At 36.3% G+C, this 16,342-nt stretch overlaps 1 protein-coding gene across 2 annotated transcripts in view; it reads right to left on the bottom strand.

The window, feature by feature from the left end:
- LOC132156312 (FERM domain-containing protein 4A-like) overlaps positions 1-16,342 on the bottom strand; it is a 151,864-nt gene that overhangs the window by 105,927 nt on the left and 29,595 nt on the right. Inside the window, exon 1 of one of the 2 annotated variants that reach the window (XM_059565271.1) lies at positions 13,502-13,630. The exons of the other annotated variant lie outside the window; for it this stretch is intronic. Within the exon in view, the coding sequence (XP_059421254.1) occupies positions 13,502-13,534 (33 nt within the window). The 5' untranslated portion in view covers positions 13,535-13,630. Of the gene's footprint in view, positions 1-13,501; positions 13,631-16,342 lie in introns of those variants that run through there. 2 annotated transcript variants of the gene reach the window in all.

The raw sequence follows: 16,342 nt of genomic DNA, 5'->3' as shown, positions 1-16,342 counted from the left end.
GCTGGTCTCTCTTCATGTTACATTTTTAATGGAATGAAAAAAAAGCCATAATGTTATAAGATATGCATTGTGCCCCATGTGTCCTTAGATTTTATACTACAGTATTTATGGCAGTGTTTCTGCTGAATCTACAGCACCAAGTGAAATAAATCATATTTTACCTGTGCTGTAAATATTTATAGTCTGAATTTATAGTGATGAGACAAAAAGACAGAGTACTGCTGAATCGTTTACTGAATCAATTAGCTGATTTAACATTTGAATCACTTAGTAAACTGCAAGTTATCATTATTTATAATCTATATCTGACTGAAAGCAAATCTGAAAGCACCACAATAAAACATATTAAGATTCAAAAGTTTCGGGTCTGTAATTTTTTTTTTTTTTTAAGTCTCTTATGCTTACCAAGGCTATATTTTTTTGCTCAAAATAACATATTATGAAATATTAATACAATTTAAATTGACTTCTTTCTATTGTATTTTAAAATTGACTTAATTCTTGTGATGGTAAAACTGAATTTCCTCTAATTTTCAATGCTGAATATACTTAATATTTTATAATGTTTCATATTTTTGTGGAAACCATGAAATATTTTCATCATTTTCTATGAATTTAAAGTTTTTTTGAAATAGAAATCTTTTGTAACATTATAAATGTCTTTACTGTCTTTATTAAATCAAATTCAATGTCTCTTTGATGAATAAAAGTATTTTTTAAAAATCTCACTGAGACCAAACTTTTGAAACAGAAAGCTGTGACCACATTCAAAAGCATCATTAACATAATCTTTGTTATAAACCACAAACTCAAATCCAAACATGCTTGTCTCCTCCCACAACAACTAATCATCGTTTCTCAATGCCCTTCTTTCTCCATCTGTCCTTCTCTCTCATTTTTAATGAGCGGGTTACGGTGTGTATATGTGTGTGTGATGATGTTCATTACTATCTATCTTCACTTTCTGTGTTGAGCTGTCTTAATGGGGAAAATTCTAACATTTTATGCCTTAAGCCTTGTGAAGGCATGATGAATTCACTCTGGCGTTTAAGCAATGTCCTGCTGCAAAGTTGCTTCGTTGGCAAAATAAGTATGTAAATTTCTGCTGAACTTTTGTCATTTTTTATGTCGGGATACCTCCCTTATTTATAATAAAGTCTTGTACATCTATATTAATATCAGAGAGATCTGCGTCTCTGTCTGTCATTTGAGATGGACAGTAGAGTCATATAGAAACCTTTTTGTGTCTGACAGTATAAAATACAGTGAGAGAGAGAGAGAGAGAGACAGAGAGAGATTTAAAACCAGCCATGAAAATGTCAGCCAGCATCCATATTACCATATTTTTATTTAAATGACTCTCACTCTGTAGATCAGTGGGGTGTCCTATCTGAAAATGATACCTTCAGGGAGCTGCCAATCAAATCACCAGATGCACACCCTTCCTGCCGGCGGATACACACATGCACACCTTATAGAGTAATGAGCAATGAGCAAGACCCATGATTAAAACCAGAGATGTGCGAATGAGCTGGGGAAGGAGGAGGGTCTATTACACACACCCCATCTACATCACCTATAGTAAAGCATAACCTAAATCCTTCAAAACACAGACCTCACTTTCTCCCAACATGCCCTACAGGATGACAGGATTTTACCTGCATGAGTACAATTCTAAAAATTCTTTGCAACGCAAAGCGTAAAGGGATAGTTCTCCCAAAACTGAAAATTCTGTCATTTTATCACCCTAATGTTATTCCTGACCTCTATGACTTCCATTGTATGGGCAAAAACAGTTGAAACTTTCTCCAAAATTCCAAAAATGAAAGAAAGTCATACAGGTCTTTAAATTACATAAATTATTATTGTTTTTTTGGTTGGGGGGAGGAGGGGCAGACTGTCACTTTAAGAGCATTATTTTAATAATGTACATGAATGTACCACAGTCATGCTGAGAAAAAATTAATTGTTATAAATTGAGGTTGCTCTCCCCAACTCAGGATCAACGGAACCAAGATTTAATTAACAAAATTACAACATCAATGGAACAAGGCTATATCATTTATTAGGAGATATGAAGAATTATATATTGTATTATATGTATTATCTATAAAAAAATTCTATATAGGCATAAAAAACAAAAATTACAAAAACAACAAAATAACTGAGACTGAAACTAAAATGAAAATGGAAAATAAAAAACTGATTCAAAACATTTAGTTTACAGTATACAACTTTATTTGCTCACTTTAATCAATATTCTGTAACAGTAAAGCTTTTAATATTTTTTCAACATTAAAATAATACATTAAAAATGTGTTAAATATTAATGTTAAATACTAATCTAAAATGAAAAAAAATAATAAAACGAATTTAATATAATAAAATAAAATAAAATAAAATTTTGTCCAGACAATGAAAGACAATGAACTAAACTGACAATGAATTAAATATGTGTGAGCAAAAGGGATTGTGGTAGCTGGAACAGTGCCTGTGTAATTATTAATCATTGTGCATCTCTCCAACACATGCTACACGCTGACAGATGCACAGGGACAGAGGGCATCTATTACACACACACACACACACACACACACAAACACACACACACACACACACACACACACACAAACACACACACACTTATCCTTTTAGCCTCTTTGTTTAGTAGGTGTACCCCCACCTCCCGAACAGACACACACATAGACGACCGATGTGATTTATGAGAGTGTGTCTGGACTGGACCTTGTATAAAATTCATCTTTAATGGTTAATGAATAAAACAAAAGTCATTGTCAGAGAGACACGGCCCTAACCTCTCCTGCTCTCTCTCTCTTTCTCTTTCTCTCTCTCTCTCTCTCTCTCTCTCTCTCTCTCTCTCTCTCACACACACACACACACACTTTACAGTAAATCAAGTGAAACTGCCTCAACTGAGGTTTCATCAACATAACCACCATTGCATCATCTTCATCTCTCTTCTCTGCCCATGGGATCTGTCACCTGACCTCTGACCCCAGACCAGCAGACTGTCTGCAGTTTAAGAACATGCTCATCAGATTGGATGGATGTGTGTATTCACATGGACAGTCTGCCGAATGCCGAATGAATTCCTGCTTGATACAAAACTGCAGAGGTTTTGTATGTCTCCACCCTCTTGTTAGCATCATGGTCAATATTACAGTACTTCCACATCATTTATATATAGCTGAAAATTTGAAGTCAACTTTGAGTTAACTGCATTATTTTTTACAGTATTCTATGTAGTGAAATCTAGTTATCAAGTCATCATGCAGATAATACGGTAATGCCATTCCAAATATTCCAAGTGTATGGGAGCCTGAATCTGTCTGCATTCTTCTCACAGCGCCCTCTCCTGGCCACTCATACACCCACACTGAATCTAGGTCATATTTACAACTGGCACTCAGTAATAGTAACAGTTTATAGAGCGAAAATCAGTCACTACACCCTTCAGAGCTCATTCGTCTATTTATAAAATGTGTTCTGCCTCCTCTGAGGAGATGCCGGGAGAAATCTGACATTGTGTCCCAGAGTCATCCAGCTGTGCCCTGCGGCATGTGTGTGTGTGTGTAAAGACTGACTCAGGGCAGCAAACTGTTAATGTTACAAGATTAGCATCCGCTCCCCCCAGAGAAATGTAAATTTATAGGAATGATATAGGATTCTTTTATCTTAGTTTTTTCAGTCCCCCCTTAATCTAGAAAAATGAATTTGTCTTTGAGTTCGTACTCATATCCCCTTGTCTCAGTGCAGGTACAGCAGACTTTGATCACACATGACAGAACACACCTGCCCACGTTACGTCCTAAATCAGGAGCAGAGGATTATGGGCTTAAAAGTGCTTTAAAGACATGGGCTGTGTCCTTCTGCTCTCAGACGTGTCTGATGTCCAGGGCATGATTTAACCATCACAAATGAGAGCTCGTTGATATCTCAATTGATCTTTCAGAAATCATTCTAATCATATGGTTATTTGGTGCTCAAGTAAAACAAAATGTAATCAATTTTGATAACAAAAATTATCAGGATTTTCTGATACATACAGTATACATTTAAAAGAACAGCGTTTAATTGAAATATTAATCTTTTGTCAAATAAATGTTCTTTCTTTGTTTCTTAATTTACTACTTACATTTAATGCATCCTTTTTTTGGCAAGTTTTATTTTCTGCCAGGCTAAAATTGTATATCCAATTGCTAAAAAAAGAGCAATAACACACATCTCCATTTCCTCTGGGATGAAGGGCCTACTGGCTCAAGAAATTCAGATTTTGGACGGTTGGATCTGATGTTATTTGATTTTCAAATATATTTCCAGATCTTCATAATGATGTGGAAATAGACTGTCTGAAATTCCTGCTTGTCCTTCTCCAGTGGATCGATTATAAATGAAAGTCAAATATAAAACCATCTTTTTATGAGAACTAGACCAGTGCAGAAGATAAGTGGCCCTCAAGGGGGGCTTGATTTGGACTTCTGAAGTCCTGCTGAAAAGTGCAAAGGAAACATCTTGGAATCATGTGTATGTTTGTGTTGCTTTGGTCGGATGAATTCATGAGGAACAAAGTGGAAATGCTCAGAAGGAAACAAGGGCACACACACACACACACACACACACACACGGGGCAAACAACAAGATATGCACTTGATTACTCATTAAGTCTAAAGATTTTGGGAGGCATTCTGAGAGCCTGAATGTAGGTCAGTCTCATTAAACTGAATTACAGGAGCATCTCTTTTTGACTGTTGTGTTAATACAGGAAGACAAAAGCACAGATCCAGATGTGAAAACTACATTGGCCAGCCTGGCCCAGTTCTGCAGGTCCTTCATAAACCACTACTCTCTAGAAGATGCCTGGGAGCCAGAAACAACAGATCACATGTAGGACAGGAGCTGCGCTCAATGCGGGACATCTAGAGACCACAATATTAGACTGACTGGGACCAACAAACAGCCACCCACAAATGCCTTAGCAATCACTCAGAATGCCTTAGTAACCACCTAGCAGCCACTCATAAGAATCTCATTAAAGGCATAGATGTAATTATGTAACAAAAAAAGAGCGAGAGACTTTGAGGGACAAAGAGAGAGAGAGAATAATGGTCTCGGGCCCCTAAGACCCTGCGTGCCTATTGCAAATAAGGTAACATATGATTTACAAAACACACACACACACACACACACACTAGGAAGACAGATTACATTTAGCATTTGAGTGAGATCCGCGAGACAAAGCAAATGTGTATGTCAGTGCCTTTGTTTATTAAAACAATTTATGTAAATGTCAGTGGATTTTATGTAGAAACTAGCATGACCTTACTTGCCTTCAAAAATGTGCAAATTAGATTTAGAGGTAAAGATTAGATCCAAGACAAGGATTGATAAATGGGTTAAAGGCCAATTCTTAAAATATTCATCCTAAAACAAGATTTTGAATTGAAACACAGCATTTATAGCTTCCTATTCACGCCAGAGGGTGAAAATGTGTCTGTCTCAGTATTTAACATGCACATATGAAAAAGAGGGAAAGTGTTGCTCTGTCCTATAGGTAAATGTTTCAATTACTCATCTCTCCAGTCAAGCAGAACACCATGAACGTGGAACAGTCACGGATGTGTTGTGATGATATTAAAATCACTTTCTCACACAAACACAGGAGAGAGAGGTCCACTAAACTGAATTTAAATGATAATACACTATTAAATACACATTAACAGGGAAGCAACATGAGAACCTTCAGTAACTAGTCATTTCACAGCACATTATAGTCATATTACTGTTCGGTTTTGGAAAATGTGTTTTTCTAAACTAGAAGAGATGGAAAGTTTATGGGGTTTGAATTGAAAAACTGTCTTTTGACAGTATGTAACTACTTAGCAACCACTCAGAACACCTTAGCAACCATATATCAATGCATTTGAAACCTTGGATGCACTGATAATAAAATTCTGGTTGATACATTTTTTCATATTTTGGCCAATAGTAGATAAGTAAATAGAAATACCTTGAATGCACTGATAATAAAATGCTTGACAGTACAGATGAGCTGATATGTATTTTCATATTATAGTCAATAACAGATCAATATAATTATTTATAAATAAAACATCTGGGAAATACCGATAATAAAATTCAGGCCAATAAAGATGACAATTAGAATTGTGGCAGCTGCCAAATTTAGACAATGCAAAACTTAGTTGTGTGTGTTGCAAATGAAATACAACATGTTAACTCAATGTGAGCTACATTCAGGGCCGTGACATCATCAAACCACCGGTCCCTCACTGTAGACTCGGCCCTTCCATTCATGAATCAAAGCACTTCACACTAATCAGCAAGATGAAGACACACTGGAGCGCAGAGGAGGGTGAGTGTGAGCAGGAGACTGTGTGACACAGTCAGCTTTCCTGAAGATGAATGAGCCGTATTACTGAGGGCCTGACTCTGCCCCAATCCTGCAGTCCTAATCAAGGCACGGGGAAAACTACATTGAAATGAGGTGTGTGTGTGTGTGTGTGTGCGTGCTGATAAGCAGTCTGAATGATGAAACGGTTCCTCTAACGACCATCTCTCACTGTGACATATTCCCTATGATGTTAAAATATCCACATATTAGAATATTCAAAGAGGAACAATATGAATTAAAACTTGATGTTGATGTCATGGAGATCACATACATGTTGCGTGTTGAATGTATGAGTGGCATCCACCACAACGGGCACCTTAAATCATCACCCCGCTGAGTGAAACTGCAGATCAGATGATGATGGCATCCCATCAGCCTGCCTGCTGTTTCTATGACAACTGCCGGACTCACAGGGCTACAGTGAGAGAGGTTGGTAAAGTGCTGCAGGTCTGACTGATGCTGATGAGGTAGATCATAAGAATCCTAATGGGACAGTGGGAAGAGCCGCCAGCTGGCCTGTTACTGCACAGCCAGTTCCTACTGTACAATCAAAGCACACACACACACACACACACACACACTATGAACTCCCGCTGGCCCTATATCCTCTTATATCCTCTCTTGAGGTTTGGTAGGTACCACGGACATGTGGGGTAAATTGCTCTGATTCCATGCATCAATCAGGACCAGCCTGGCAGCCCCGGGGACTGTCCGAATCTTTGCCTGATCATTATTCAGATGCTTCATGTAATAACCCTGCTAAGGAAGGGAAGAGAAGGGAAAGGGAAGGAAGGAGATAAGGAACCAAAGGGGGAAAAACAAAGGTAAATGATGGAAAAGTAAAAAGAAAAGGGAAGGCAGAGAATTCAAAGAAAAAAGGCAGGCAAAAGAAAATACAAAAAAAGTAGAGAAGTAAGGGGAATCAAAAGGAAGTGGAGTTGTAAAAGAAAGTAAGGAAAAGGAAGGAAATGTCAAATGAAAGAAAAATGTAAGCAAAAGGAAAAAAGAAAAACAAAGGAAAGGTAAAAAAAAAAGAGTAGGAAAGAAAAACTTAAGTAAAATAAATGGAAAGGAACAGAAAGAAAGGAAAGAAAAGAAAAGGGAAATAAAAAGAGAAAGCAAAGGATAAGAGACAGAAGGGGAAACAAAAAGGCAAAAGTAAAAACCCAGGAAAAGGACTAGAAAGTGAAAGAAAATGAAATGTAAGGGAGAAAGGGAAGAAAAAAGGAAAAGATTAGCTTGATGAATTATGAATGTCAGTGAGTCTCATTAGCATAAGGACAAAGGCGTTTCTACAGGGAGGGTCTGACAGAAGGGTCACGGCCTCTGTTTGTCTGTCCTCTCCTCGTCCTCTGTCCACACACACACACACACACACCGCTTCACAGTCTCACTGCCTGCAGCATTCACTTAAAACAGGCTGCAACAGTCTGGCCACTGACCCTATTCTAAATAAGACAATATTCTAATCATACTTTTCACACACATACTTTCATACTTTTTACTTGTAGGACAAAGATTTACCATGGCAACTTATTTCGGTCAAAATAATCCCATATTTTGTACAACAAAACAATACCATACTACATGCTACCACTGTTAACCACAGTATATTAAAATGGGATCTCTTTCAAACAATGCAAGACATTTTAAGGGTCTTCATATTTAATTTTATGATGTATGATGAGATAATATCACAAATGCAATAACAATAAATACAGTAACTATGGAATTTTGGTAAAAAGCATGGTTATCACAGTAAATTTATAATGGATAAAACTATGCAATGAATAAGAACATGTAAAGAGTGAAGTATTTCAATGCAGTTAGAAACCAAATATCAAACTTAATAATTAAGCTAGAGCTTTTTTCAAAACTAACTTTTGCTCACAATCAGAATCTTTGTAATGGAGCCAATACTGAGATCCTTGCAAGTCCATGTAAATGCAACCGAATAAACTCTCAGTTAAATTAAGTGATCATGATCACAACTGGCGCAGTTTCACACAGCACTTCACCCAGATAATCACTTCCTCATTAACTGTCTGTAAACTAGCTGCTCTCTCACCCCCATCACTACGACCAGTCAGATCCCAGATTCATTAGTGCAGCAATAACAGCTGGGAGATGGAGTTGACAAACCCGCTTCCAACATGGACACCCCCTGCCTGTTACGCTCCAATAGTTTGCTCTTTTACAGGGAACCGACAGAGAGATGGAGCTAGTTTTTGTTATTTGGTTGAGTAATTCAATCAGCTGTTTCCTAACTCGTGTTCAGGTTTTGACCATTGCTCTCTTCTTTGACCTGGAATATCATACCAGCTGTTTTACTGTTAATTAACAAAAATGGGAAGGATACGACAATAGAGATGGAAAGACTGCCAGCGGGGGAGATAGAGGTTTGGGCCAAAGAAACTCCAGTCTATTTCTGTGTCTCTATAGTTTTTGCTTTGGAGGTCTCTGTCTTAATAGATCCATCTGTTAGTTTGAGCATGGACAGCTGTAATACCGCTTACCACAGAGACACCACAAAATACACACACCAGACCAACAATCAAACGTATAATGACACACAAAAAAATATTTTGAACTGTAATCAACATTAATGTTCCATTGTAGTTGATTAACATTATAGGGATACTGTAGTTCATGCAAAATTCTGAATCAGAATCACATTTATTGTAGAAAGGCACACATACAGTATATATATATATATATATATATATATACACACACATATATATAAATATATATATATATATATATATATATATATATATATATATATATATATACACACACACACACACATATATAAAAAAGGAGAGAAAAAAAAGCGACATTCAATGTGGATGATGTGTAAAAAGGCTGTGAAAAGTCTGTCATCATTCACTCACATATTCACATATATACAGTATATACACACGTACACACATATAAAAGGAGAGAAAAAGAGACTGTCAATGTGCATAATGTGTAAACAGGCTGTGAAATGTCTGTCATCATTCACTCACCCTCATGTTTATATCTTCATTGGAAAACCAAATGAGATGTTTGACAGAATGTCAGAGCTGTTTTATTCCATATAATGAAAGTTTGGGTCACTTATAACATGCATTTGGGAATGTAACATACAACAATAATCTTTAAAAAGTTTCTACAGTTTACCACCAAATAAAAGATTGATAGTTTAACAGTTGAAATAAATAAAGACAGCCAAAAATATCAGTATTATAATTGTATAGTTGTACTGTAGAATAAAATTTATATTATTATGATTATTGTTAAATACTAGATTTTTATCTTACAGTGAAATATTACAATACAAATTTTTATTTTTATATTTCTTCTCTGTTATGCCTTTTTAGCAATAGTAATCACTTTACAATTGTTATTATTATTATATCATCTGTATTATAGAAAATGTGCAAAATGTGCAAAAAGGGGGGGGGGCATGTAATATATGAATTTCTTCCAAATTGTGCAGCCCTGAAAAAAAAAGAAAAAAGAAACATTGACTGACGGATTTATTTACACAAAAGAAAGTAAGTAACACGGGTTTAGGTGAATAAATGATGACAGAACAAGCATTTTTTGTGTGAACTATACCTTTAACCGGTTGATTTTAAAGTTTTTGAATTCATTAATAGATACAATAGAACCTAGGAATCTACAAATGACTGAGGAAATTCAGTATACTGTGCACATCTTTAACACCCATTCCTCAACTAAAGTCTAACCTCATCTAAAGTCTAATTACACACACAGACACACAAAATCACACACACACACACACACACACACACACGGTTCCCTTCAATTGCTTCTGACATGTAATCCAAGATAACATCTGCTCATTGATCTACTCTGAGTCTAATGGAACTGATAGAAATCACCTTGTCTATACTCCTACACGTCATTCAGAGCTTAAGACACTGTTTGTGTGTCTGTGTGTGTGTGTGTGTAGGTCAGCACATAGAAATCCTTTAGAGGATAATTTTTTTCTAGTTTTTGATCTACTGGCCTACATACATGCATTAAGGAGCCTGACAAACCTAATCTCACACACATGAACAACGAGAAATGAGGAAAAGAAAGAAAAAAAATTTGCTCATGTTAAGAGTCAAACATACTTAGCCTCATTTAATGACATATTTTAATTCGTAGTCCAAAGTCAAATTTCACAAAACTGTCACAAAGATGGGAAGCTTATATGAAGCTGCATTTGCATCCCATTTTGCCTCCATTATGTGAAACTTATGGGTGAAACAGAATATTCAAAACAGAAAATGTAAAGCACACTAAACACTAAATTAACTGAAAGTCAATGTGTTTTTTGAATAAGTTTTTTTTAATTAAATGCCAGAAATAAGCTCAAGATATTTTCACATTCTGCAATAAAATACATCAGTAATACCCCACTCTACACCCCACTGTTTTTGCACTTGTGCTCTTGCAATCTAACTCAAACTTTCCAAACTGCACATTTTACATTTACATTACATTTATTCATTTAGCAGATGCTTTTATCCAAAGCGACTTACAGATGAGGACAGTGGAAGCAATCAAAAACAACAACAACAACAAAAAAACATTTAAACATTTTAAATAAAGACTGAAATAGCAGAAGCTTAGTGGTGGTCTTGTTGCCATGTTGTAGTTTGTTAGCATTTTACCTTGCCTATTCTACTTCAAGATTCGTAAAAGTTGTGAAGATAAACAAAATGCATAAGAATCAATAGCTCACTAGGGTTTCAAGTGTGGCAAACACTGATGCTGATCAAATACAATACACTTTCGACAGAGTGTGTTTCTATAACTCTTAAGAGAGTCTCTAAAACCCCTGCAGACTTAGATTGAGGAATAATGTATTACATTTCTGCTGTCTGCTCCTAACAGATAGGACTGCTGACATCTCTTTATCTCCCTTTCTTTCCATCTCTGTTTTTCATGCATGGCTAGACTTGACTCGTTGATAATTGCTGCCTCAGCACCACAATACAGTGGTGGATTTACACACACACACACACACACACACACACACACACACACACACACACACACACACACACACACACACACACAGACACACACACACACACACACACACACACACAGACACACACACACACACACACACACACATAATGAAGACCAGTCAAGAGTATCATAAGTAGCACTTAGTAAATTAATGTATGCTAATTAAATTAAATTATCCTAAAGCCACACAGTTTGAAATGGTTTATATTAGAAAGTAGAACAAACATCCTGCTGTGCTGGCAATCTGTTGGCCTCATGTAAACACACACACACACACACACGCACGCACACAGACCATGAGCTGATAGACTGAAACCAAAAACCAACAGTATCAGGAGAGACCAACGGCAGCCCACTTGTCCTGTATGGTGAGTGGGAATAAGTTAATGCATTTCAGTAAATTATGATTTGAGTATTTTATTTTACAAGAGTAAGTGTGACATCAGAAGAGTTCTGAAACAAAGAGGATTATGCACATTTTCTTGCAACATTTGCGACATTGAACAGATGAACTCTAGAAAGATCAAGCTGACTTTCTTCCATTTTATTTCAATTCAGATCATGCTGGTGCGAAAAAAGTACAAACTAAAAACAACAAATGAAATTCTGAAATGCATATTGCATAGTATTTTTAATCGGTTCTACACTGAATATACGAACTACTGTTAAATATATATATATATATATATATATATATATATATATATATATATATAGATATATAGATATATATATATATAGATATATAGATATATATACATATATATATACATTTTTAAACTTAATATAAAATATTAAGTTTAAAAAATATATACAATTAATTGTGTAAACATTTTTAAACACTTTTACATTGTTACAAAAAATCTATATCAGATGAATGCTGCCCTTTTTAACTTTGTATTCATCAAAGAGTCTTGAATTCTTTTATTTTTATCACAGTTTCCACAAAAAAAAAAATATTTCAACATTTATAATAATTAAAAATGTTACTTGAGCAGCAAATCAGCATATTAGAATTTCTGAAGGATTATGTGACACCAAAGGCTGGAGTAATGATAAAATAAATAAAAAGCTTAATTAGCTAAAAGTGATATCAGACTTCTTTGATCTCACTGTGAAAAATAAAATAAATATTTGATTGTATTGCAGTATTTATATGCCAAAAAAGTATCTCATCATAACCTTCTTCAAATCTCATCACAACCAATCCTCTCTCTCTCTCTCTCTCTCTCACACACACACACACACACACACACACACACACACACATACATATTTATTAAGGCATTAAAGTTTGAAGTGCTACACTGTTGCCATCTGGAAGGCTTGTGTGGATGCATCACCTGTATGATTATGATTTCTATAAACTCACTCCCACACACACCACTGCTGGATCCGCCTGCCGCACTAGTATGGGCTCACACACTATTCTGAAACCACACATTTAGAGAGCTAGATGGAGTATGCCTGAAAAAACAAAAGAGCGAGAGATAAGATGAGATGTCACAGGTTGACACTTTCTATAAACGCGGATCACTGGACTCAAATGAAAATAGTTATGAATTCAATATGACTGTTTATACTTTTGCATCTGCAGACAATGATCGATTGACATTGTTTCAACTCAATCTCTCTTTTCATTCTCTCTGCATTTGCATTCAGCATCAAGCACACAAATACACACACACGTTAAAGTCTGTCCTACTGTAGACTTCACCTCAACTTGCTGTTTGTGAATTATACCTCTAAATTTGGCATCCACCACCACACTAGCTCTCAATTTGACCAAAAACACTAGGATGAATGTAAGAAGGCACCCACACTTCACTAAAACAACTAAACAAAACCTCAAAAATCATAAAATAAAGCCTATTAGCTTTATTCAGCCTTTTAATCTGGTCATCTCACACTCTCAGACTTTATATGGTGTCTCCAGGCAGAACTGGACATTATAAACCCACGTTTTTACCGGCACTCTCTCTCCCTCCTCTCATTCTATAAAATTTTCCCCCCGGCAACCAGAGCACTTACCCGTGTGCGCATGGGAGAAAGCAGCCCTTCCATGTCTTCTGTTCATTCCTCAGAATACCCACAATCCATTCACTTGGCCATCATCACTCTGGTAACGTATCCAAACCAGTCCACGCTCACCGAGCAATGAGCGCAGCTCTGGTCGCACACCCGTGGATGCTCACACACACACACACACACACACACACACACACACACACACACACACACACACACACACACACACACACACACACACACACACACACACACACACACACACACTCAGCGTCAGAGCATCCCCCTCCCTTGCAAGAAAGCCTCTGTGTGTGTGTGTGTGTGTGTGTGTTTGTGTGTGTGTGTGTGTGTGTGTTCATAGACCGTAGGAGTTTGTACTTGAGAAAACGTTGCTGCACTGTGTGTGTGATAAACAACCACTAGCATAATCAGCCTCTATAAAAAACACAGCAATTCTCTTTCCACTTGATTTCAAAATCACTGCTGCTCAGTTGAGGAAAGGACATTTGGACTCGAGACACACATTTTCCACATTTGGAAATGAGCATTTCTCTGTTCCAATGCCAAGTAAACTGCTTAACTAGGCAAATAATTAATAATAATGAAAACTTAATAAAAATATTTATATATAGCTTGTGTATTGCATAGATATTTTTTTATACAGTATTATAAAAATAGATTAGATTAGATTAGATTCAACTTTATTGTCACTGCACATGTAAGGTACAAGGCAACGAAATGCAGTTAGCATCTAACCAGAAGTGCAATAAGCAGTAAGTACAGAATATATAAGGTCTACAATATGTACAATAACTATACAGATAAGTATTATGAACATAATTTACAGATTTTAAATACTATTAGCAAGATATACATATAGGTGTGCTATGAACATACTATACAGGTGGATTATGTAAAAGTGTATGTACACTATAGGCAGAACTATATGGAAGCATATGGGTAGCATTATTCAATTTGGAATGTAATATGCAAAATGACAATGCAATATGTAAAATGACAATGCATTTCTGTATTTACATTTTCCAATACATTTGTGCAACGTTTGGTGCAAAATGAAAATGAAAATTAAATTACATAATTTTCATTTGCCATTTCATACACCAGTTTTAATATGTAAAATGAATACTAATTTTAACGCTTTATAAGTTGCAAAATTAAAATGAAAATGTATTACAGAAATGATTAAACATGTCTAACATGTTCAAGCAAAAACTGTGGTAAAATGGTCATTTAAATGCTTTTTTTCTTAAATGCATTAACACTCACAGTCAAGACACTTACGATTGCATTTTCATTCAGTGTCCCGCAATGAATGTAGCAAAATTCAATGTGCACATTGAAAATGCATTCCGAGCCGATCACGTGTCCGCCCCCTCCCGGCATGTCAATCACTGCGTGAACAAGGCGGGGCTTGCAGAAGGTCAGAGACTCAAATCTCAAGAAGAGGATTCAAGTGAGAGAACATGGACAAGACCGTTGGTCCGTGTACGTTTTGATCATTTCGGTTTATGGCTTCAATATTTCATTCGCACTTGTGGGCGGAGCTGAAACGCTGATTTCATCTGATTGGTCGAATCGCTCCAGCTTCAGCTCGGTCTTTTCATTCTTTCAGGCAGAATAAGAGTGAAGCACTGTGATGTCTGAAACCACCGCTCACTGTTAATTAGCATAATATTTGAATCAGATGTAGCTGGGCACATAATTCGTGCTGCTGAGACCTGCAAATTATTTCTAGGTTATAGTAATGTATGAATATTGTCCCACTGATAAAAACAGTGCAAATAGTTCTGTCTCCTTGGATAACAGTGAAGTGGAGTGGGTGTGGCCTGACCGAACATGCTGAGGCCTGTTGGTCAGAAAGTCCATAATCCAGTTGCAGAGGGAGGTGTTAATGTCCAGGTCTCCAAGTTTTGTGGTCAGCTTGGAAGGAATGATGGTGTTAAATGCTGAACTGAAGTCAACAAACAACATAACATATGTGTTGTTATGGTCCAGGTGTGTGTGTTTTATGTTTAAATTGGCATGACTTAAAATGACGTGCAAGTGACAATTTTGAGAGAGGGGAGAAGACACTGTACCACTCAATTCCAATCACTCACACTGTCTATGAAATTCAGTCTCATTGAATGTTTTAAAGTAACTGTTCTGCTCTGATAACTGTTTGGATTCAACTTACTTGCTATAGATTGTGATACCTGTAGGGATGTGTAGAATTGCACACAGTGTCCGCAACGAAACACGGCAACTAAACTCTAAAAATTCACAGCATTTACTATAATAGTGTTCTCATTATAATGTTATGTATATGACAGTCCCAGTCATAGTTATTAATATTCTGCATTGTTGTTTGTGCTGCATGCTGATAAGATAATCCCATTAGTAGGTCTACAATAAACCGCTTTCCTACAACTCAGTCAAATGCATCTTATATGAGATTAATATATAAACATATAATACATAGAAACAGAATACTGCAACTTACAGTTCCACAAAAGGCTGTTAGTGGCGGCACAAGTGAACTTGACTGTGTTAGTCATAAAGATAACTCTGTGGACACATTCTTTCCATAACAACATGCTGAAACAAGGCATTATTTACAGTCGTGTTTTCATTATAATTTTTTTATGTTACCTACTGTATATTGTCACAGCGCGTGTGGAGAGATGAGGTGAGGACTCAAGTTGCAGGAAGAAAAGGTTATTTCATCAAATGAAACCAAACAACAAAAACTACAGTACACAGAGGATAAAAACAGGCAGGCCAGGGACAACTATACAGGCAGACATAATACACATAACGAGCATACTTGAAGACAAACAACAG

Source organism: Carassius carassius, chromosome 13 (assembly GCF_963082965.1).
Source record: "Carassius carassius chromosome 13, fCarCar2.1, whole genome shotgun sequence".
NCBI lineage: Eukaryota > Metazoa > Chordata > Actinopteri > Cypriniformes > Cyprinidae > Carassius > Carassius carassius.
This window is presented reverse-complemented; position numbering and strand designations above follow the sequence as displayed.